The sequence below is a fragment of the Chaetodon auriga genome, chromosome 2 (assembly GCF_051107435.1).
Source record: "Chaetodon auriga isolate fChaAug3 chromosome 2, fChaAug3.hap1, whole genome shotgun sequence".
Classification (NCBI taxonomy): domain Eukaryota; kingdom Metazoa; phylum Chordata; class Actinopteri; order Chaetodontiformes; family Chaetodontidae; genus Chaetodon; species Chaetodon auriga.
The window spans coordinates 25,829,464-25,853,433 of record NC_135075.1 but is presented as its reverse complement, the minus strand read 5'-3'; the positions used below and the strand labels follow the sequence as shown (position 1 = coordinate 25,853,433).

General features: G+C 42.4%; 2 protein-coding genes across 2 annotated transcripts; both read right to left on the bottom strand.

Annotated features, from left to right (window-relative positions):
* Positions 1-531: 531 nt before the first annotated feature.
* On the bottom strand, positions 532-7,644 carry rem1 (RAS (RAD and GEM)-like GTP-binding 1). The gene is made up of 5 exons (XM_076748934.1): positions 7,566-7,644; positions 5,146-5,546; positions 1,902-1,984; positions 1,401-1,608; positions 532-1,281 (listed from the first exon to the last, which is right to left on the bottom strand). Exons 2-5 carry the CDS (start codon positions 5,510-5,512, stop codon positions 1,004-1,006), a joined length of 936 nt encoding a protein of 311 aa, XP_076605049.1. The 5' UTR covers positions 5,513-5,546; positions 7,566-7,644; the 3' UTR covers positions 532-1,003.
* Positions 7,645-13,752: 6,108 nt separating this feature from the next.
* On the bottom strand, positions 13,753-18,926 carry pnp4a (purine nucleoside phosphorylase 4a). Its single transcript, XM_076748874.1, has 7 exons — positions 18,833-18,926; positions 17,142-17,305; positions 16,672-16,775; positions 15,114-15,289; positions 14,673-14,863; positions 14,293-14,372; positions 13,753-14,144 (listed from the first exon to the last, which is right to left on the bottom strand). Exons 1-7 carry the CDS (start codon positions 18,853-18,855, stop codon positions 13,998-14,000), a joined length of 885 nt encoding a protein of 294 aa, XP_076604989.1. The 5' UTR covers positions 18,856-18,926; the 3' UTR covers positions 13,753-13,997.
* Between the last annotated feature and the right edge of the window lie 5,044 nt (positions 18,927-23,970).

Here is a 23,970-nt window from a genome sequence, read left to right as displayed (position 1 = left end):
ATTGTTAACAAGTTATGTCCACGGCCCTGCTAAGCCCCGCCCCTTGCAAAGTTTATTGGTTGATGGCGGCCATGTTGCTTGACCTACCTTGGTCATTTCTAATTGTATAGCCATTTTGGTCTTGATACAGTCAAAATCCAACAAATTCTCATATTACTGTCCCTGTCATGGCAAACCTTCACGGTCCAGGAAGGTTTTTTGGAAAGCAAATTGAGCTGGATTTACTCGATGAGGGTTGTGGCCTTTCCAGATTTTAATTCTTGGGCTTACTGGGAAAATATTTCTCGAGAAGCAAGACTTTCATGTTTCTTGCTGATTCCATCTCACAATGTTTTGACCCTGTGCAAAAGAAAAGTACTACTACTACTACTACTACTAATAATAATAATAATAATAATAATGACAACCTGCCACAAAAGTGATAAAATGAACTGAGAGGAATCCATACCTCTATAATATCGGTGATCATCTGCATTTGAAGTCTGTCAAACATTGTTTTGAGAGGACTGTTCCTTTAAGACTTTATTCTGCACAGTGTTGAACAGAAGAAACAGCAGAAACCTCAGGAGGACAGAACAGTGGACACAATGGAAACTCCAGGACATCCTGAACAGTCATCTGTGTGCATCACACACACACACACACACACACACACACACACACACACACACACACACACACACACACACACACACTCAAACTGAACACTGATCCAACCTTTAACCTTACAGTGATGATCCTTTTAAAGTCAGTCTGTTTCTTTTGTAATCAGGTCATCTGGAGGACATTTTGAGACCAAATGGTCGTTGAGGAAAACCAGTTGGTCACAGTGACGTACGTGCAGTACGAAACTGTCCGCCGACTCTGTTTGCTGCTGATTGTTTTTGTCTTCTCGCTGAATGTGAGAATCACAGCAGACACCACCGTCCACGATATCACAACCAGAGAGAACTTAAATAAGTCAAAGAAAGTCCAACCTGATGCTCCCGGTGGACATGTGTCCTCAGAGGACGGCCAGGTCGTGGCAGCTCTTGGACCTCACTTTGACCGCCATGCGCTGGTTGTTGCGTGCTACCAGTCGGTCCAGGAAGCGCCGAGCCTTCTGGGTGATGCTCTCTTTTCGTTTGTAGATGGAGCGTCGGCGCTTGACGGCCTCGCTGGAGTCTCGTCGGAGGCGGATCTGTCGGACCACGCCCTCGAACAGCTCGGCCACATTGTGCTGCAGAGATGCCGACGTCTCGATGAACTTACAGTCAAACACCACCGCACATGCACGCCCCTCTTAGAAAGATACAGAAAGAGAATAAATTATTCCACTAGCATCAGTCAATCATTACCCATTATCAATTTTGTATATCAATATGTGCACATATAAACCTCATGTGACCTTTGACCCCCACCTTCCACAGCAACTTCTCTGGACCGGACCAGGTCACTCTTGTTGCCCACTAGAATGATGGGAAGGTTTTCCGCCTGGCGGGTGCGTCGCAGCGTGATACGGAGCTCAGAGGCTGAGTCGAAGCTGGAGCGGTCGGTGACGGAGTAAACGATGACGTAAGCACTCCCAACCTTCAGACAGTTGTCCTGAGAGGAGCCGTCCTCCCCCTCCTGACGGGTAGAGAGACGTGGACAAAGAGGAGGAAAGAAATCCACGTTTTAAGAACCAGTTTGGAAAAATCGATGTGATTCATCTCTTATGTTCCTGCTTGTGTTTTTGTCTAACTCACAGAAGACTTCTGTTAGCTGATTTGTTGTGCTGACAGAGCGTCAGTGAAATATAATGCTGTTTAGATACCATGAATGTAAACTGCTGCTGTCGAAGGCATTTATTCACTTCATTCATTTCATTCAAAAGTGACCTCTAATGTTCCACAGCTTTCCTTCATCAACACACACTATACCAGTTTGTCGTTCTCCCAGGTATCCATGACGATGAGTGTGGTCTCCTCTCCGTCTACTGTCAGTGTACGCTCGTATGTGTCCTCTATAACAAACAATCAACACAAACAATAAACAACAAGACTCAGAAGCCCCGCTAGCAGCTCTGTGAGGCACAGCAAGCGTTGAGGTAAATGACAGTCAGCATGCTAACATGCTGATGTTTGGCAGGTATGATGTTTCCAATGTTCATCATCCAGTTGAGCAAAAATAGAATGCTAATACTGATTAAGCATCTAAATACACAAAGTGGGTGATGGGAATGTGAATAGCTTTGCAGGTATGTGGTCATATTGAGCACATTAAATGAGATAGATAGAAAGATAGATAGATATTTGTTTCCACAGCCAGTACACACAAGAACAGTTAAGGAACAAGGATCACAATGCAGTCACAAGAACGTGAGTCCATTTGAGTGTTATTTCTACAGTTTGCTGAGGGCAGTGATGGCAGAGAAGCTCTTGTATCGTGCTTGTTCACAGATCAGAGATCTGTGTCTGTGGCCAGATGGGAGCAGTGATGGCAGTGCCAATGAGGAAGACCAAAGATTTTAGAGACACTGTGTGTGATTTTGAGGAGTCTGTTCCTGCTGGTGACAGTGAGCATAGTAAAGTAGCATGTGGAACAGAAAGAGGATGGGTTCAATGATGCTCCTGTACAGGAGTAGCAGAAGGTGGGGGGTGACTGAGAGTTCCCAGAGTTTCCAGATGATGGAGAACATCTGCTGGGGGGGGGGTACTGGGTTTAGTATGGGTTTCAGTGACAAGTTTCTTGTTCTTTGTGACATTCAGGAGAAGTTGACAGTTTTTAGTATAGAGGGTATACAGGAAGGGGCTCAGAACACACCCTGAATCCTGGCATAGTGGCCAGGGGAATTCAAGTGCTGTAGGGTAGGGAGGAGACATGCCACAGCGTCCTCTATCCCTCGTTTGGATTTATATGCAAACAGGTGAGGGTCTACTTGCGGGCTGACAACAGGAGGATGGAAATCAGCACCACTTTTCCAAAACATGTCATTACTATGGAGGTAAGTGCCCCTGGTCTGTGGTGGCTTGGTTCAGAGAGGCAGGTTTCCTGGGGACTGGTATTATTCCCAAAAAGCAGATACTGATACAGACTGGAGGGATTCAGTGAGGATGGAGTGGAGTCATACGTGTCAAAGTGGGCATTAAAAGCGTTCACATCTTTGGTGAATGAGGCAACGTCTTTGAGCGATGTTATGTCGGAGTTGTTGTTGTTTCCTGTTTGGTGTTCATATTGCTGAAGTCTTGTTTGAGGTTGTCTGAGTTCGGCTTTCCTGATGTCATTTTTCACAGAGCGGTTTATGGCTTTGAATGAAATCCAGTTTTTGCAGTGAAAGGCCTGTTGTTTCTCCTGTAGTCTGTATTTATTGTGGGGAGTGATCCGTGGTTTTGAATTGAAATACCTCTTTACTCTTCTGACTGGGATGGTGGTTGATGTGCAAAAATTGATGTAATCCTTATGTTAACCCTGTCATTCAGATTACCATTAGGAATACTCCAATCAGTGCATGCAAGGTACCCCTGAACTTGTGCAGTTGCATGCTCCGACCGCTGCTTAGTGCCATATGTTTGTGGCCTTTGATATTTCACTGCTTGTTTGTATTGCAGAAGCAGGAAGACAGTGTTGTGATCCACGGAGCCCAGAGGTGGCTGTGCTCAGTCCATATAGGCATTGGTGTGTTCATAGCATAAGTGTTTCCCCCTCTTGCCAGGACATTCATACATCTTGCTCGAACGAGGGCAGAACACCATCCAACCTGCAGGTATTAACCTGATAATGTGGCTACATGGAAAGTCAGTGGATCACCAAATGTATTACATTTACACATTTCACAGCATTTCATGGTAATCTATCCAATATCTGTTGAGATATTTTGGGAGTGGTAGACCGTTTGGCCAGCATCTTCATTCCTGCAACCATGACCCAAGCAAGGCTAAAAATAATAAGCAACATGGAGGACCAACAGCAAATTATATCTGTGATCATGAAGAGACAAATACAAACCTGGGAAACTTCAACACAATAAGTTGAAGCAAACAAGAGCATGAGAAATCTGATCATACAACAAAAACAATAAACACATGAAGCAGAGCGTGTAACCAGACATGGAGCTCAGTCTGAAAACTAACAGCAGACAGGCTCTACCCCCTCACACCATGTCAGACTGTCATGGATCAATACAGGTTGTCAATCATGGCTCCAGGCCAATCAACACGTGACACAGGAAGGGATCAATGGTGTTGGGTCAGTCAAGGTTGTGATGCAAGATCAAAGTCAGAGACAGAGACTGAGTACTGATCTGCTGAGGACTGAGCTGGAATTTGCATTTTGGGAAATATGCTTATATTTGTTTCCTTGCTGGGGGTTTGATGAGAAGTTTCTCATCTCACTCTCTCATGTCTGTATGCTAAATATGAATACACCTACCAGCATCTCTAAAGGTCACTAATTAACATGCATCTCATTTGTTTAATGTGTACAAAAACAGAAGTGTAGAAACAAAAAATTCCTGTTTCATTGGAGGCCACAATATTTTTGGGTCAGGACCATTTGCCTGGAAACCAGCAGGGACTAGAAGCTACGAGATACATGTTAATTAGTGATGTTAAGAGGTGCTGCTGGGTGGGTTTTGCTACCTTTGGACAGACCCTGGTGAGCTGTTTCCACTACTTCCAGTCTTTATGCTAGGTCAAGTTAGCTTGCTGGTGACATTGGCTTCATATTTACTGTACAGACACAAGACTGAAGAAAGTGGAAATTTTCCCAAAATGTCAAACCTTTTCTTAAATACATTCCATCAGGTTGGTCACCTGTCAGGTTCTCTTGCAACCAGGAAAATCTCCTGCAGCCCAGAAATCATTCTGCCCATAGACAAGAATTATAGAAGAGACATTTGCAAAGCTGTTGACAGGGAACCAACAAACAAGTGCAACTACGAACAAGATCATCTCTTTGCATTAGTGAATAAACTGGCTCATTGCTGTCAGCCACACTGCAGTATCCATCTGAAGTTTGCTAACATTAGCCACCAGGAGCTACCAGACCAAGACAGGCTACAAAACCCCTGAGTGTGTTGAACCCAAACATGCATTTTATTTCATGTGGTATTTGTTTAAAGTGAGAACATGAAGGATTAATAGTTAACTACATGAACTAATCAGACAAACACAGGCAGCATCTCACCTCCAGATTGCTCATCTTTCTCTGTGATCCCAGCAAAGATTCCTGCGAGGCTGGTCTTTCCGACACCATGGTCGCCTAGCAACACCACTCTGTAAACACAATCCGAGTCACTCTGCGAGTCGTCCTCCGAGTCTGAACTCCACTCGGCGCGATAGTGTAGTGACTTGTCTCCAGGGTGGTAGGATGCCGATTGTCCCAAAGGTGGGTGGCTGCGCTGGGTGCAGCGCTGCTCGGGGTTGGTTTGGGCGCTGCTGGGGAGCTGAGGGTCTCTAGTCCAGGATGGGTGGTGGTAAAAGTCGGAGGGAGGAATTGGTGTACTTCCTCGCCGCTGCAGGGGCTCCTTCTCTCTTTGGGTGTTGAGAGTCATCTTGCTACGGTAAGGGCATCAGGACAGGACAGGCCTGAGGGAGTAGAAAGGTGGACTCAGGTTTGCGAATAAGGTCTGGTTCACTATGGTCTTTAACTTTCTTGAAAGGTTTTTTGATTGACACTGAAAACAAGCAAACTGAGTGTTATTTTGGCGTGACAGAGGAGACGTCCCGCAGCCCCTCCAATCTAATTGTAGTTTTCTGTAAAGTTGAAACATGATGCTGCTTTTTAAGTTTTTTGTCCATATTCTAAGACTGCGGTCAACAACCTTTTTCAAGTAGAAATGGCCTCTACTGACCTCCCGTAGTTTAACTTCTCAGCTGGGGAGAAGTTAAACTGCAAGAGTGTACTCCTGGGTGTGTCAGTACACTCTGACATCACTGCTGGGTGTGATTACAGGTGCAACAGACTGGGAACTTTAAACCAGAGAGCTCACAGGGTTTTCACATCAGAAGTGCAAATACAGCATTGTGCTGCACGCAGCCATTCTGGCTAAGTCTCTCTTACAAAGAGATACTGTATCTCGAGAGACTTCCTCTTTAAACAACAGCTCAATAAATAAGAATAAGTCAAATAATTTCCAATATACAAGAGAGTGGCTGTGCTCTGCTGATTTTCCGCCTGGTTTTAATGTGCATCCAGGAGGATTTGGCATTGACGGAGGAAGCTAGACGACAAGAAGACAAGTTTATTTTGATTGCTGAATTCTCAAGAGTTCTATAACTCTACTCTCTGATCCTATAGGGATGACAGAACAGAGGACCACGATACCAGGGTATAAAATGTGTATTATGATTATTTAGATTCTGATGTAGTCCGTTGTTTCTCGGTTTGATTATGATCTGTTCTTCGTTCCACACACTACTTCATTCCAGCCCAGTTTACTACCTATTTATGGGATAGCTGATACCAGCATTCTGTGGCACCAGCAATGTTTAAAACACACCTTAGTTTAAACAGAGTTTGGGAGTTAGATTGTAACTTACTACAACAGGCACAATAAAGGTTAGATGCAACACAGAGTTAAGATGTAATTTAAAATGTAAAACCTTCTGAGCAAGTGAAAGTCACTCCTTGGTTGACACTGAACGCTAACACTGCTGTGTTTTAAAGTTACTGTTGCTTGGACTAGACAAAGGTACAGTGTGATTTTACACCAGTTTAAACATTACTGCACACATTCAAAACAGTCTGTTGTAGGTTTCTCATAATGAACAATATATACTGGGAACATAATCTGTTGAAATGTATGAACAATTGAGTAATTCAATAAAAAAAAGCTCAGACAGAGTGCGATTGAACACCTGCACAACTCGAGCCCCAGGCTGAATCCTGGTTACTAGAAACCAAATGTACCCATGAACAGTCCACCATGCCTAAGAGAGCACAGACACACAAACAAACCTTCTACCATAAATAATTCAAGCATTTAAAGGTGCCAAGTACGACAGTCAGTGATGATGAGGTTAAGTCCGGCCAGGTCAGAACTCCTGCCTTTGGGGGGAGTTAGGGACATACTGTAACTCATTTTGGACGAATGGAAACATCTTAAAAAATTCTACAAAATTTTCATGACCAATAAGTAAATTTAAAATTTTTGCTAATTAATCCACAGCAGAACCACAACACCAGACAGCCAGGAGGTCAAAGGTCACAGGTCTCTCATGTAAAATATCACATAGTATGTGTCTGCTAATTAAGCAGCTGAAAAGAGTTAATGAACTACATCAGGCGCTTTTAGGAAAATGAAATCAACCAGAAACTAAAGTATGCTTTAACATAACCAAATTAGACAAAAAGTGTCTGAAAACCACATCCTTCCTGTATCCATGTGAATGTCCAAAACACATCTCTGTATTTAAACTTAACAAGTGTTAAATATCTTTCATGTTAAATTGGGGGTTTTGCATGCAAAATACCTGAAAATCCCATGTGCTGATATGATGTGAATTTGTTTTTGAAGCCTAAAGTTTTTATCCACGGAGTGCTGAAAAACTCAAAGAAATAAAAACATCAGCAGAAAATAGCATGCAATAGATGGAGTAGCTTACCGTACACCCCATGAACAGTCTCGTTTGTGTCCAGCCTCAGTAAACAACAGGACTGAAGTGAACCCTGTCTCTGTCTGTCTCTGTCTCTGTCAGTGTAACAGTAGCCAGCCCCGGTGCCACAGTAACCCGCCTGGAAAAAAAAAAGTTCCACAACAGCGTTAAAAATTCAGCAGTGGAATCACAGAGTTGTCTACCTCCCTCTGTGTGTGTGTGTGTGTGTGTGTGTGTGTGTGTGTGAGTGAGTGTGTGTCAGTGACAGCAGAGGAGAAACAGATAACTGAGGAGGGAGCGTGTGTGTGTGTGCGTGCGTGTGTGTGTGTGTGTGTGTGTGTGTGTGTGTGTGTGTGTGTGTGTTATCAGGGTGAGTTGGCTTTGGAAACATTTTGGTCACTTCCTGTTCGACCAAGACAAGACTCAGTTTGGCTTGTTGAAAGCCTTCAGTCAGGATAAGTTAGACTAGTTCACACAGAAAACATTACGTGATAAAAGGTTTTTTGATTGATGCGTTTTACAGACATCAACAGAAACTTCAACATATGACACGTTTAAAGACACACTGATACTGAATAACAGAGTAAATAACGGGCTAATGAGGAAAAAGGGAAATGACTACCGAGCTGATGCAGTACTATTTATCAAGTAATCAGTTTACTAACTAGCAGATAAAGGACTACTAATAAAAAGGATCAATGAACTAGCCAGCAGTTTACAACTCTAAAGGAACAGCTAGCTAACACAGGACCGGTTCAGTTAACTAACTAATCTAATTAGCTGATGACTGACTGACAAAGATACCGGTTTATCTGATGAAGGTCTACAAAAATACCAGTTCGCTAACTAGCAGGTTGATGAAGGTCTAAGTGATAATAATACCAGTGCAGTGTGCTAATGAACCGCCAATTGACTGACTAGCTAACTGATGAAGGACTAACCAACATCAATACCAGTTTGCAAATTAGCTAGCTGAAGAAGGACCAGTTTACTAACTGGTAGGCTAATGAAGGACTAATAAAGACCCCGGTTTACTAACTAACAAGCCGGTGAAGGTCTAACTAATAAAAAAAAATACCAACACACTAGCTAGCTGATGAATCACTAGATCACCAACGAGCTAGCTTACGATGGACTAACCTGCAAAGACACCAGATTACATATTAGCTGACAAAGGACAAGTGTACTAACTTGCCAGCTGACACGGACCAGTTTGCTAGCTAGTAGGCTGATGAAGGCCGAATAGATGAAAATACCAGTGTACTAGCTGCTGATGAACCGCCAGTTCACCAAGTAGCTATCTGACGAGGGATTAACCAACAAAGATACCTTTTTAACAAACTAGCTGACAAAGGACAAGTGTACTAACCTGCGAACGTTAGCTGACAAGGACCAGTTTACTAACTAGTGGGCTGATGAAGACCTAATTGATAAAGGTACCAGTTTACCATCTAGCTGAGGGATCAACTGATAAAAAATAGCAGTTTACTTGCTAGCTGATGAATAACCAGTTTACCAACTGATGTAGCACGCTCACGAAGGACTGACTGATAAAAAATATAAGTTTAACTAGCTGAAGAATCATCATAACTGATTGATAAAGACATCAGTTTACCAACTAGCTAGCTGACAGAGAACTAACCAACAAAGATACTGCTTTATTAATGATAGTTAGCTTAAGGGCCTGTTTTTTGCTACCTAGCTAGCTGACAGGGACCAGTTTACTACCTAGTAGGCTGATGAAAGACTAATTGATATATACCAGTACCAGGTGTTGAGTTTACCAGGCTAGAAGGGTCCAATGGAAAAACTGGTATTATGGCCAATGTGGACATGCACGCACGTCCATGAATGTGCGGTGCTTCTGGAGCTTCACCCATACTGAGGGTTAAAGGTCAGCCTCTGCTGTGCAGATTTTGACTATTGTTTTTCAAATGTCAATACTCCAGCTTCATGGAAGTCACATACCTCATTGTAGTAGTATCTGTTGAACTCTGGATCTGGTTACTGTGGAAGCCTCAGTACTCATAGTATTTCAATTTTCTATTCATGAGTCAGGCAACATTTTAATTTAGTATCTCATAACTTAACTTTTCAAACATTTCTCCTGGCAGAAATGGGTTTCCAAAGTTTACACATGAGCTGACATGGAAAATTAGATGAAACAGACACTTAACTTCCTCTTTGTCAGAGTGAGTGCTCTTACTGAAACTCAGCATGTCATAAATGTTTAGACTTGATCCTCCCCCTCAGTTTAAAAGTTTAAAAAGATCAAGAGAGGAGGAGTTTCCTCATCACCTCAAACCCCTTTATCAGTAAAACCAGATGCTCTCAGCAGCTCCATCACTCCCCCTGCAGGCAGACTGATGTTACTGACTGACTGATCAGATGAGTTCAGATTCGGTTTCTCTGTAAATTCTTAGTTGCTTCAGAAAACAAATTAATTTTTCTGAGCTCATGGTTTTAATTTTCAGACCCGTCAGCCCACAAAGTCATGTATTTAGTTAATTAGAAGATGGTTGGCCTTGGAAGTACTGCTTGGTTACTACCCTGGCTTTGCTGGACATTTTTACATTTGCATCTCATGTTGTGTTTAATCCTTGTTGAGGTTGCTGACTCCTTCCCCCAGAATGTGTAATAAAACATAAATAAAGACGCAGTACAATAAGTTTACATCATCTCACATGTCAACGTAATACAGTGTGTTGGTTTGTATCTAATGGCGCTTACTTCTTTTAATGTCTCTCGTAAAATTTGATATTGTAAATTACATGCTTGATATTTATATATTTAATTTATTCTATGTACTTTGGTATTCTCATATTTTATATCCTCTGTTTTACTCTTCTATTGTTGTTGTTATATCTCTGGATGATTTAACAGCTGAATGGAGACAATGACAAGCTCTCTGTTGTTATTAAAGACATTACGAATCTGATGTTTTCTGTTATTTCATTTTATACTGTTCCTGCTATAATTTGTAAATTCATGGCTGCTATATGTTTATTGTGCAGACCTGTAGTTACCTATACCTCTTTTCTGCTTGGTTCAAAAATAATAATTATAAAATAATCACTTTCCACCATCTGTACAAATATTGAGACTATTTTATCAACAATAATTTCTTAAACTATTCCATTAAATAAACCACACAAGCTGTGAAATGAATTATTCATCATAGAACCATGTGGATCTAGTAGATTTAACATATTAATTGTTGTACTTGTATTATGTACAATATTGACTTCTGCTGCCACCACATGGTCGCTGGAGAAAATGCAACACTGTGCTGCAGCAATGAATCCAACAGTTCAGTGTAATAATTTGCTGCTTCATATGTGTACATGTTTCTTTTGTTTTAGCTTTTATTCTGTTATATTTTAAGCATTAGGATTAACATTAAGATTTATTCAAACTTCATTCTACTGATTAATAACTTTATGTCCAGTATTTCATAAAGAGAAGCCAGTCAGTGTGTATTTAAATGTTATTCACATCAAATAAAAGTCCTTTATCCTCACAGGAATTACAGTTGTTTGCTTTATTTCTCTCTAAAGTTGTGACTCATCATCCTCCTCGCAGTAGAAGACAGAGCAACAGGATGAGGAGGAGTCACTCTGAGAGGAGAGAGAGGCATGTTGGGATGCATCCAACTGCTGAGGGTCGAGGTCATCGGTTTGATCCTGACTGGTGGGAGGAGGAGGAGGAGGAGGAGGAGGAGGAGGAAGAGGAGGAGGAGGAAGAGGAGTGGCTGAGGGAGCTGGAGTGGAGGATATCAGTGTAAAATTACCAAAACAAATAAAAAATTCATGGAAAAAAGCAAATTGTTTTTAACTGCTCCTCTTCCCCTTTCAGTCTTTGTACAAACTCGTCGACTCCTTTCAGTCGTCGCACTTTAATTGACTCTCCAACTCTTTATAACATTTTCCATTTAGCTGACATTTCAACTCCTCTCAACACTTTCAATGAAACTGACACCTCTACTCCTTTCAGCTCACAGTACAACCAACATTTCAACTACTTTCAGTGCTGGTGTTCTTCAAATGACTCTTCAGCTGCTTTCAGGTCTTGCACTTTGATAGACTCTTGGACTCATTTCAGTACTTTCAATTCAGTCAACACAAATTTCATTTGACACTTCAACATCTTTCAGTGCTTTAAACTCATTTTTTTCACTCCAGCTGAATATTCAGTAACACCTACCTCTGCTGGGAGAAGCTGCTGTTGAAGCATCTGGGTCTGATCCAGAATGAGGTCCATTTTCTCCTCCAAGTTCCTCCCCAGGTTCAGCTCTGGGTTCCTCTTGGAGAAATACTCGATCCAGCAGGCGGTCCAGCACCTGGGGGGCATGGCCTGGATCAGTTCTGATGGTAAGGACGCCAGTAAGCCGTCCTGCTGAGAGCTTCAGCTCTGTGAGGTTTCTGAGGAATCAAAACCAGCAGAGACGCTTCTAAACTCAAAGAGCTTCAAAAGTACGTCACACAAACAATCAGCCAAATATGAATAAAAATATACTTTGGATAAACGTTGATGCAGCTTTTTAAAGTCAATTTGAGCTGCTGATGCTTGTATGAGGCAGCTTCGGGTTCTTACTCGCTTCTGCTGCGTCTGACGATCCAGCAGAGAACCAGCAGAACCATCAGCACCAGCAGCAGGACCACCAGGGACACAAAGAAGAGCGCAGGAGTCCACATCTGAGTCATCGTCACACTGACGCCGAACAACAGGGGGCAGCGATGGGCTCCTCAAACCTTCACACCTGTTTCTGGAAAACAGTGTAGGTTAACATGAGGTTTAGAGTTTATTCTTGATCTTAAAACCACCAGAAAATAAAATTACCACAAGGTCCATTTAGTCCTTGAGCATTTGATCGTATCACGCGATCTTCCTCGGAAAGTGATGTTTGAACCTCCACCTTTAAGCTACCATGAATAAGAAGAGCTCAAAGGGCCTCTGCCATCACTCGTCTCATTCAGCCTTGACTGGTTTTTAGCCCTGAACCTGGACCTTGTCATCTCCCATCACTATTGTTTCAGTCAAACAGCGGCTCATAAAAAACTATTTATAAGGTGAGAAAAAGCAAAACAAATTAAAACAAAAAAACAAAGAGAAAATCTGCTTGAGAAAGGTTTCTTCTATATCTAATTTACATTTTTAGCTCCACAACAGCTAAGGCTCTGAGAACAGATAAATTTCCAGGTTTCATACTGAGGCCGGTGGGACATGACGTCACAGTGAAGTCAGTGAGTCGTTGTGAAGCATTATTCTTCCAGCATGTATTGATGTGTATGTTCATCTTACCGTTATCTCCTGCTGGGATCCTGTAGTTGGAAGGAAATCAGTTAAATAATAACTGTGAAATCAGTTATCAGGTTAAAGCTCCTGTTGAAAGAAAACATTCTAATCTGTTGAATTTCTGAACCAATCAGAATTTCCAAAACACTGGATTTAAACAGTAACTGACCATCATTTCAACGGAGGAATATTCTGTCTCTGTCTCAGACTGGACACCTTTCTGCTCTGTCAGCGTCTTGAAGGAGGAAATTTTAAAGAGGAACTTCACAATAACTACGCTGCTTTAAGGAGAATATATGTCTCTTTCTCTTATCTCTATTCTGCTTTCAGGTGCTTCTAGTCTGAGTAGTACAGATTTTATTGTAACCACAATGATTTGCATTTTCAAGGAAAGTACAGTTATTCTGTCCTCTAGAGCAGAGACAGTCTGTGACGTCTTGTCTTTTCAATATGTTTTTTTTATTTGCCGTTTCATGATTCGTTGTTTCAAAATCAAAATACCATTCATTGGTTTCCTTCGGTCTTTCCTTTAGTGTCCTAATTCCTCATCTTATTAATGAGCTTATTGTCCCTGGAAGAGCAAAACTGTATTGACTGTGCTTGAGGGGAGAAGTTGGTGTTTTTTCCATTCACTTCAATACAGTTGGAGTGTTATCACAGCAGCACCTAGTGGACATTAGAGGAACTGCAGCTGAACACACCAGCTCTGACTGCAGTACTCACATGGAAATTATTGCAGCAAAAACAGGAAACAGGAAGCAGGAGGTGTGACAGCATGTTTTAATCAGATTAATGCAATTCAGGAAGTCGGTGAATTCTTTTTTTACAAAATAAAATCCCATGATTCAACAGGAAAAATGTACAAGGGAAGAATCTTAAAAAAACTCTGTCTCATATCTTAAAGCACCATCAAACACAGCGGTCGTCATTATATTAATCTGTAGGATTAACGTAACATATCATAAATGAATACTTACATTCAAATTTACCCTGATGGAGGATTATTAGGCACCATGTTGATATAAATAAAGTTTTTATTACAGTAAAAATAAACACCATGAAGGCTGATAACAGAAAATAGGAGAAAGCTATAACAAATGTTGCAAATACAACAATCGAATATATACAGCCTGTATGTGTGTGTGTTCAGACAGCATTGTTGGTGTTGTTATTGATCTCCATCCGGCTGATCAGTTCAGTCACCAGCTGCTGCACAGTGTGAGAGCGCAGGCGACCGACCTCCAGGACGCCCTCGTGGTTCACGCTGTCTGAGTCCTCATAACTCTTCACCACCTGTCACAGATCAATCAATCAATCAGTAATCGATCACTCAATTGAACAGCTACCAAGTTGACCACAGAAGGTTTATTTCATCAATCTCATTAATGAGTTGATCAGTCAGAATCCATCAATACAATGAAGTATTGATTGGTGCATTTACCTTGTTGGTGATCAGAGAGAGGCCGAAGACTCTCAGACCACAGTGAGTCGCCACAATGACCTCAGGAGCTGTACTCATACCTGTAAAGACACAACACCTGAAGTGACTGAGAGGGGTCACATGACTTGATAATACTGTGTATAATGGTACTGCGACTGTTACTGTTACTATAATTGTAAATGTAACTGTAACTGTTACTGTTACAGTAACAGTAACAGTTCTGGCACCACCACTGTGTTGACCACTACCACATTGATAAACCAAACATTTTAGTGCGTAAACAGCATCTAACTGCACAACATATGAACCTCATATAAAAGGCTAATTTATACTGTAAACCAACGTGTGTGTGTGTGTGTGTGTGTGTGTGTGTGTCTTACCGACAGCGTCCACCCCGAGTCGATGCAGCAGTCTGGCCTCAGCGATGCTTTCAAAGTTTGGTCCACCCACCATGGCGTACACGCCCTCCTGCATGATGCTGGCCACGCCCAGCTGCTTGCCGATCTCCATCGCTATGCAACGCAGGCCTTTGTCATAGCAACCAGACATGGCTGGGAAACGAGGCCCGAACCTGTAAACAACAATAAACAACTGAAACAAAACCATAAGCAAAAACCTCAATTCTTTGTAACGATAACAGCTTCTTTAACACAAGAAACATTCCTGTATGTTCACAAAAGAAGTTCTACAAAAGACAAACAATGAATCTGAAAACAAACAACAAAAGAAAAACAAATAAACAAGACAACCAGTTTCATCATGAAACAACAATAAACAACCACACCACAAAGAACACATAACCAGGTGTATGTCTGAGTTACTTGTCGTCGTTGGGTCCGCTCAGGGGGTTCAGACCAACCAATCCGGGGAAGTTGACGTGGTCTTTGATGATCATGATGTCACCGGGCTGGAGGCCGTCAGCCAATGAGCCGGCAGCATTCGTCACGATCAGAGTCTCCACCCCCAACAGCTTGAAGACTCGGACCGGAAACGTTGTCTGATGAACATGAAGACAGAGAGACAGAGGGACAGGCAGACAATTACATAATCAGCCAATCATAAATGCTTAACCTGTGGTGTCTTGATGCCCTGAGTTCAGGCTTCCAGGTAGAACTTCCTCCTGCCATGTGTACAAAACCTGCTTCCAAATTATAAAGCTGGACAAATCTTCTGATGTGACTGATGCAAAATCAATCTGTTAGTTCAGTTGTTTTGTTGTGAAGGAAATCCTAAATAGTGCCAACTAGAGGACAGTCAGTTATTCTCAGCATGGCACACGCAAGTGTGTGTGTGTGCGTGCGTGTGTGTGTGTGTGTGTGTGTGTGTGTGTGTGTGTGTGTGTGCGTGCGTGCGTGCGATATAGAGGGAAACAATAGCAGTATTCAACAGTCTGCTAAAAGGCTGCATGTGACTGATCTCATGCATGAACTGAGCCAGGTTCTCACTCACTCACACACACACACACACACACACACACACACACACACACACACACACACACACACACACACACACACACAGGTCATGTTGCCCGTATGTACAGTTTATTTGTGTGTCTTGTTCATTGTTCAGTGTGTATTTCTTGCGCACCAACACAATTAAACATGTAAACTGGGTGAAAACACTGAAATGGTGCGTTCATGTGCCTTCTGGTGGTCTGGAAAAATGTGACAGGGCTTCACAGGTTTAACATCTGTGTAAGTTCTCAACCTTTGTGTGCGCTCTGATGCATTTGTTTTGGTGAGGATTGAGCTGAGGTCTAGAGTTGACGGTTGAAGTCAGGTTCAGGTTAACGGGGTAGTTCACTTTCATGAAGTCGGGGGACTCACTGGAGACTGGAGGTTAAAAAACGATTGTTCAAATTGAAGCAGCAGAGGCGGAGATATCTACGACTTCATGTCAAACGCCAAAACACGAGATCCCACATTTTACTCTTTTTTTATCTGAATTTATTTCTGTCATTGTGCTGCTGCAACACCTGAATTTCCTCTCTGGGGATCAATAAAGGCTCATATTATGTAGTGTTGTGTTGTGTTATTGTCATAATGCAACCCAGTATGAAGCTGCTGCCAGCCATCAGCTAACTTCGCGTAGCATAAAGACTGCAAACAGGAAACAGCGAACCTGACTCTGTCCAGCAGTGACAAAATCCACCTTCCAGTAACTCGAAGGTTCATTAATTAACATGCTTTCGTGCTGGTGAGTGGACTTTGTTACCTGCAGAACCAGGCTGCTGGTCCCACCTGTTTCTTGTCTTTCATTGGCTGTTGCATCTAACTCTTGGAAAAAAGGTGAATACGTATATTTTCCAAATGGTTCCTTTAAGGTTAGTGATACAAATGTCTGTGTGTGTGTGCGTGTGTGTGTGTGTGTGTGTACCTTGCAGAGGGAGTGTCCTTCATACATGTGGAAGCGGCCCTGCATGCACACACACGTCTTCCCCTTCAGCTCCCCGAAAACCAGCCGACCTGCATGACCCTGCACTGCAACACACACACACACATGCACACACAGAGTGAGGATCACAGTGACAGACAGGTCGGTGGAGCTATGCTAGCAGGTTCCTCTGCTTCCAGTCTTTGTGCTAAGCTACGCTAAACGTGTCCCGTCAGTTACTGTTACACATGTTGTGAGCAGACAGATTGTTTTTCTTCCTTTCCTTTAGCAGCTGATATTCAGTTTCTATAAACATTATTCAGATCAGCGTCAACAACGTGGTTGTATTCAGTGTAAAATGTGTGTTAATAAACATGTGGTGAATAGTTTGAACTATCAAATCAGTCAGGAGTCAGCTGCCTCATCACTGATCACTGAACACTGTTAGCATTAAGACTGTCCATCCAGAGTACCTGTGCTCTGTGGGAAGCCCGGTATGTCAGAATAAGGGAAGGAGTCCTGACACTTGAGGGTGTCGGCGAGCATGCCGAGCCCGGACCCACAGATGATCGCCACCTGGGGGCGGTGCTTCGTCTGAGACATCAACCAATCAGCTGTCTTCTGGTATTCGTCATGACTGCAGACAGGAAGAAGAGCAGATGAGAGGACATGATTTGACATTTTTTTCTGATCACCTGACTGCTCATGTTGTTGTCCTGCTGGACTCCATGATGCCATCATGTTTACATGTCGCTGTAATGAAGTGGTCATGCGAAATGTTGTGACAACGTGACATGTTGATCGGGATAAAACGTAGGAGAAGATGCAGCTGAACAGTCACAAACTCACTGATGTTATTGTTAGTGACCTTTGGGCACCTGTCAATCAAATACAAAGCTTTAGGCAGCAGCTGGTTAGCTTAACTTTAGCCTTAGCATGGAGACGGGGAAACAGCTAGCCTGATCCACAGACCACCACCGCTAAAGCTCACTAATTAAAACATTATATCTCATTAATCAGAACAAAAACTGAAGAGTAAAAAAAACAAGGCAACTTCCCAGAGTCTCTGCTGAAAATATTTGGCGATAGATTAGCGTAGCGAGGAGCTTTTTCAGGCGCCGTTGATTCCAGACGACTCACTTCTACAGCTTGAATCATCGTGAAACTCTCCGGTGATTCAATCATGAGTCCAAACAGCCGGCGTTAAAAATATCTAGTTCAAGATGCAACTTCTGAGGTGTGTTCTGGGAAGAAACATCCAATCAGTGAGCTTGAAATCTGGATCACACGTACTGCTGACGGCGGGCGGAAGCTACAGATGATGCTGTTTTTACACTCCACGTTCACTTTCATTTCTGGGCCAAATTTGAGAGGATTCAGGGACTTTGGCGACACGTTTCCACAAAATGTTGTGAATTCACTAGATTCACGCTCCTACTTCATGGCAACAGCACCCAAAGGCTCATGGGTGTCGTAGTCTTTAGAGCAGTGCACCGTCCCACCGTTTTTTTTTTTTTGGTCAGAAACAAGTTGAAATAATTGAACCTGGTGGTCGTTAAAGATAAAATGGGAACACAGAGCAGGAAAACAAGACTGTGGGAACGAGGGAGTAATAGTCTGGAGGGCAGGAGAAATAAAACCCACTCTCTGCCCCATTATTCCCTCCCAAGCTCCAATTTCTTCAAGTTTCAAGAGATTTTCCTCTTTTCATTTCTTACTGGACTTCACAGTTTTGGTGTCACAGAACTGAAATAAGTTAGGTTCTGCAGAACATCAGCGAGTCCTGTAAACTGCAAGTACTCAGTATTTTAAACACTGAGGTATGTTTCACTTCTCCTCGAGAAGGTTTTCATTAGTACCTGATTCATACCATGAAATTACACTTTAAAATTCAAGTTGTTATAAAAAGTTTTGTTGTTTCTTCATAAACTGATCAACACAACAAGAAATCAGAAAAAAAAAACTTTCTTCTAATCTGATTTTTTAAATGTACTTTTTCAGGCTTCTATGAATTATTTTAGTAATAATAATTATTTAAAAAACAGTACAAATATGCAATGACGAGGGATCACAAGCCAAAAAGTTTCTTAAACTCTGATCTTGAATGTTGAGAAACAGACGTTAACGTCAGTAGAATACAGATTTAACGAAGGTGTTTTCTTACCTGATTTGTTCTTTGCTGTGCATGATGGACAGATGACGATGGTGAGGAGAATAAAGCTGCCTGGTGTGTATTTGTGTGTCTCTACGTGTCTGTGTTTCACTAACCGTGTGTGTGTGTGTCTGTGTGTGTGTGTGACCGAGGAGCATTGGCAGTGTGGCCAGCTGATGCTGATCGGCCTACATATTTACTGGTCACATGCTCCTGATTGGTCCACAACTCGTCCATTCATCAGCAGCAGCCAATGGGACTACAAGAAATGTGTGCGTGTGTGTGTGCGTGTGTGCGTGTGTGTGTGTGTGTGTGTGTGTGTGTGTGGATTGCTGGGAATTTTCTTTTGGCATCTCATTTTGCGTCATGCCCCCACTGACAGTAACGTGATTTTACTTCTGTATTAACTCACTCTAACTCTGATCCTGAGACTGAACACACACACACACACACACACACAGAGTCAGCTTCGATTGGCTCGTGACCTCCAAACACACACTCGTACAGTAGGACTTTAGCTGTGTGTGGGTGGATAAAAAACGATGGCTGTTGAGCTTCATGGAGGCTGCAGAGTTCATCACAGCCACAGTCTGAACGTGCTGCACCGGGCCGACATGCAGGGGAACAGTTTTCACTCTGGGAGGCTCTGAAATCAGCGTCTCCTTCAGTTTTTACTCTGTGTATTGTGGTGTAGTAATCCACTGCACCGACAACTATATTAGCACCAGACTTCCAGCACACCATTAGGAATCCTACAATAATGAGGTTTTTTAATGACAGTACGTCTGCACCATTTAAACTCCAGGACTGTGTTTGAGGTCCTCTACGAAGCAACTTTTACTGAGCTAACGCTCGTTTTCTATAGAAAAATGGATCACTTATTTAAATTTTGGACACTAATGACGGAAAGATTGACGCCACTGTCACGTCTGTGTGGTAAATATGAAGCGGTTGCTTATCTTAGCATAAAGACTGGAAATGGGCAAATTTTGGGGAAACAATTTGCTGTTTTTTCAGGGCACTGGTTTATGTCTTGACTGGGACCAGTTACTTCCTGGTGCCTCCTCTGTTTTCCTGCCATCTGGTCTTGTTGAGGTCAATAGTAGATAAACACATAACAGATCAATAACTTTCGTAAAGACACGCCATCAGCAGAGGAGACAATATGTTTAATCCTACATTGAAGAATTTTAGCAGCAGGTAATAATTCGACTTTTCAGGTTAGAATTAAATAAATTAGCTTCGTTTACAACTTGCTCACACAATTATTAGCACACAGAAATTTAATGCTGACGTGCTTTTAATGCTGACATGCTTGCTCTCAGTGTATTATCTTGCTTTCCACAGCATGGCACAGCTCGGCTCGGTTCGCTTAGCACGTTAGCAAATCAAAATTTATTTGTAGTTTCAAATGCTGCTTAATATCAAACCATGTTGAGCACACTTGGCACATTGTATTCTTCCACACTGCAGCATGATTAAAACATTTCCAAATCAGTTTAGTTTAATTTGTCTACCTGAACCTTGGTAATCTCCTTTGGTCCAGACTCAGACTCAAAGCTCATCAGAGCTCAGATGTGGCGGTTTAACGAGCAGCAGCTCGTGAGTCGGTTCAGTTTTAATTAAAACTCCACATCGAGTCTCATGACCGCGTACTCTACACACCTCACATGCTCCCCGCCTGCTCTGATTGGCTGCCGCTAACGAGGCTCATGTGGGTCTGCTGGACTTTAACCGGTTCAACCGTCCATCAAAGTGAAAACCCAGAGCCTCAGTGCAGCTTCACCTGCAGGGAGCCGATCTCTAACATGTTCACGACAAACGGTTTTCTCTGAGGGACGAACACATTTCTGCACATTTCTGTCCAAAGAACTGGAGAAGTCAGAGGTCACATGCAGGAGAGGTTTCACATGATGTCCTGCTGTCTGAAAATACGACAGACGAAACCCTCTGGTCTCTAGTTAGTCTCCTCTTTTACATTGGCATGTGCCACAGTGTGTGTGTGTGTGTGTGTGTGTGTGTGTGTGTGTGTGTTTTAACAGGAGCCATGTGGAAGCTGGTTAGCAGGTTAATGAGCAGAACACAGCTGGTGGTTAGAGACACACAGACTGAGAGACAGATGGACAGACGTCATGTTACACAGAGGAAATCTGGTATTTTACACACACGCTTGAAATACATGAACATACAGACTGAAATATACATACATATACTTCAGAGTAGTACATACCTGCACCGTGAGTCTGTAACAGTCAAACTGTGAATAGATACGTCCAATTAAATCATTAGAAATAACCACTGGGGAATAAAATACTGGACTGTTTCTAAGTGACTCAGCCATGTTCGCTGCTGTGGAGATAACGTCAGTCCGTCCGTCCACCGCTTTGCATCAGACTCAAATATCTCGGCAGCTATTGGATGGATCACAGTGAAATTTGACGCAGACATTTATGATACGCAGACGATGACTTCAGGTCTAAATTTAAAGGTGGACCAAACACATGCCAAACTGATGTCACTCCGGTCAGCCGTAGCTCATCTATACTGCTAATTAGCAACTGATAGCATGCTAACACTCCAAACTGAGATATGTTAGCATTTACCTCAAGTCACTAGCACAGCTGTAAACAGCATCGCTCTTTCTAGCAAAATTGATAGCAAACTCTTTTCTAGCAAACATCTTTGCAATATTTTTACTGTGTTTCCACTCAGTTTTTTAAATTCACAAATTGAATCACACATTAAACATGTGGATGGGAACACACTTCCTGTTAGGTTCTTTTAGCATTAACCGCATGTTCATTATTGTAACCATCACGATGAAGGTTTTGTAACCTAAACAAAGTCCTTATTTTAATGCAAACCATGATGTTTCACTTCATAAAACAGATTTATTTTTCGATAGAGATTTGTGGAAGAAACAGATCGCTGCTGTCATCCTGCCGTCACATCAGAAAACGCTTGTATGTTGAGTGTAGAGAGCGACAAATGATGCATCTGTCTGGATTAAACTAACTAAAACAAGAGTGATTTTGGGGCTAAACTTCATCTTATTATCGGGTCCTCGTGGAGTCAAAGGATGTGGATTCTAAAAGGTCTTTTGGGGGCCAGATGTGGGAGGCCCCCGTCTTAAATGACAGTTTTACTGGATCTGAAATAATAGAAACCTGAGCAGCTGTTGAGGTCTTTAACAGATAAATCGGTGTCATCTGACTCAGAGTTTTACTGTCACATGCTGGACTGAGCCGTTTCCTCTGCTGCTCTCTGTGTGTTTAATGCTCAGCTGAACGCTCGACATTACTGCGTTCCTTCACCTCCGTCGAAATGTGAAAAATGTGACTGCGTCCATTAAAATGCCGTTGAGATATTTGGCATTCTTGGACGTATGTGATGTACAAGCGGTCTGTCCTGCTCAGGTTTGGTTCCTGCTGCGTCAGCTGGACGAGGTCAGGAAACGTCAGGAAGGTTTTTTACACAACGCAGTGAAACTACCAGCAGCAGCAGCAAATGTTTCTAAACAGCCACCAGGAATTTCAAATTTTCTACAACTCAAACTCAAAAAAATGGGCCAATGTTGAGATCAGTCTGCATGATATGAGCTGGAGAACGATCACAGTGGAAGACCACGCAGACATCGAGGCTCTAACGCCGTCCGTCAGCTTCTGTCAACGCTGAAATGTCTCAAAAAACTACCGGCAGGTCAAAATTTTAATTTGTCCGTTACTTTGGTTCAAGCACATCGGTGAGAACGACAACAGGAGCATGCAGATCGTAAAATGTTAACATCACATCTTCAGCATTCACATCTTTATCAAATCATAAAGGAAGGAGCTCTGACGCCGTTTTTGCTCGCTGCGATCATCTTTAAATGTCTGAGCTGGACATGTAAAGATGGTCCCCTCATGTGCTTCCAGTGTAACTGATGGAGGAAAACATCCATGAAATTCTCATAATTCTGGGATGTTTTTGTGAGCCTAATCTTCAGTGTGTCTTTCCTTTAAGAGTCGGCTCACATTTACCGTCAACCTCAATTCAAATCCCCCTTCAGACGTGTGTTTATAGAACAGTTCAAATGTTCAGTTATTTTTAAAAATCGGTCAGTATTATAGTTTGTGTTTCTCTTGGTGGTCAGAAGGTTTTCTGTCTGTGTGTAAGTAGGACAAACTCTGCACAGACTGACGTGTCTCTAAAAACAAAGTGAGGTTGTAAAATCTCGAACGCGTCAGAGAATATTTCAGATTCTCTGCGAGTCGCCTCAGACCGTCTCATGAAGGAAGGTTTTATTTAGTTTCGGACTCTGAGTCAAACTAAAGTTTTGTGTCTCGGCTGGTGTTTAATGTCCGTGTGACGTCTGAGCAGAGACGAGCAGGATGTCGTGTCAGAAAGCAGAAACGTATTAGAGATTTTATGGAATCGGTTCAGATTTTTTCTTGCTAAATTAAAGAAAAATTAAGTGAAATGCTCGTTTTTTGCTTGAGAGAAGTCCTCAGCAGGAGTGGAGACAGCCTGAATGTTTTGTATTCACATGTCTTCACTTGTGTTTTCATCCCTGTTGTGTGTTTTGCTACGGATGATCAGCGTCTTTATGTGTGTGTGTCATGCGGACAGCCAGCGCTAATCGGAGAGACGCAGCTGTGAACCATGTGGTCGCTGAGAGGACACAGGAAGTCAGCGCAGAGTCACAGGAAGTACGACTGAACGAACCTGCAGGTCCACGTTCAGGCCCGCTGTTCGCCGCTCACACAGGACGCCGAGCGCAGAGAGGTGGAGCGTGAAGGTGTGGAGGTCAGGATCGATGTGCACCACGCCAGGGTCACTGGTGGAGGAAGTATTCACATCCTTTACTTAAGTAAAAGTACAAATACCACACTGAAAATACTCTGTAACAACTAAAAGTCCTATACTGAAGTTATACCTCAGTAATAGTAAAATGTATTAAGTAAAACTTCCCTGAGCCCAAAGTTTCGTCTTCAAACTGCTTCATCTGTCCAACCAAACCTAAAAACTCTTCATTTACGATCATAAATGACAAAGAAAAGCAGCAAATTCTGTCGTTCAAGAAGCTGAAAACACCGAACAGATCGACTGATCGACATATGGTTTCAGCTCTGATTGTGTATCCAGATAGGAAGTTCAATAACAAAACATCT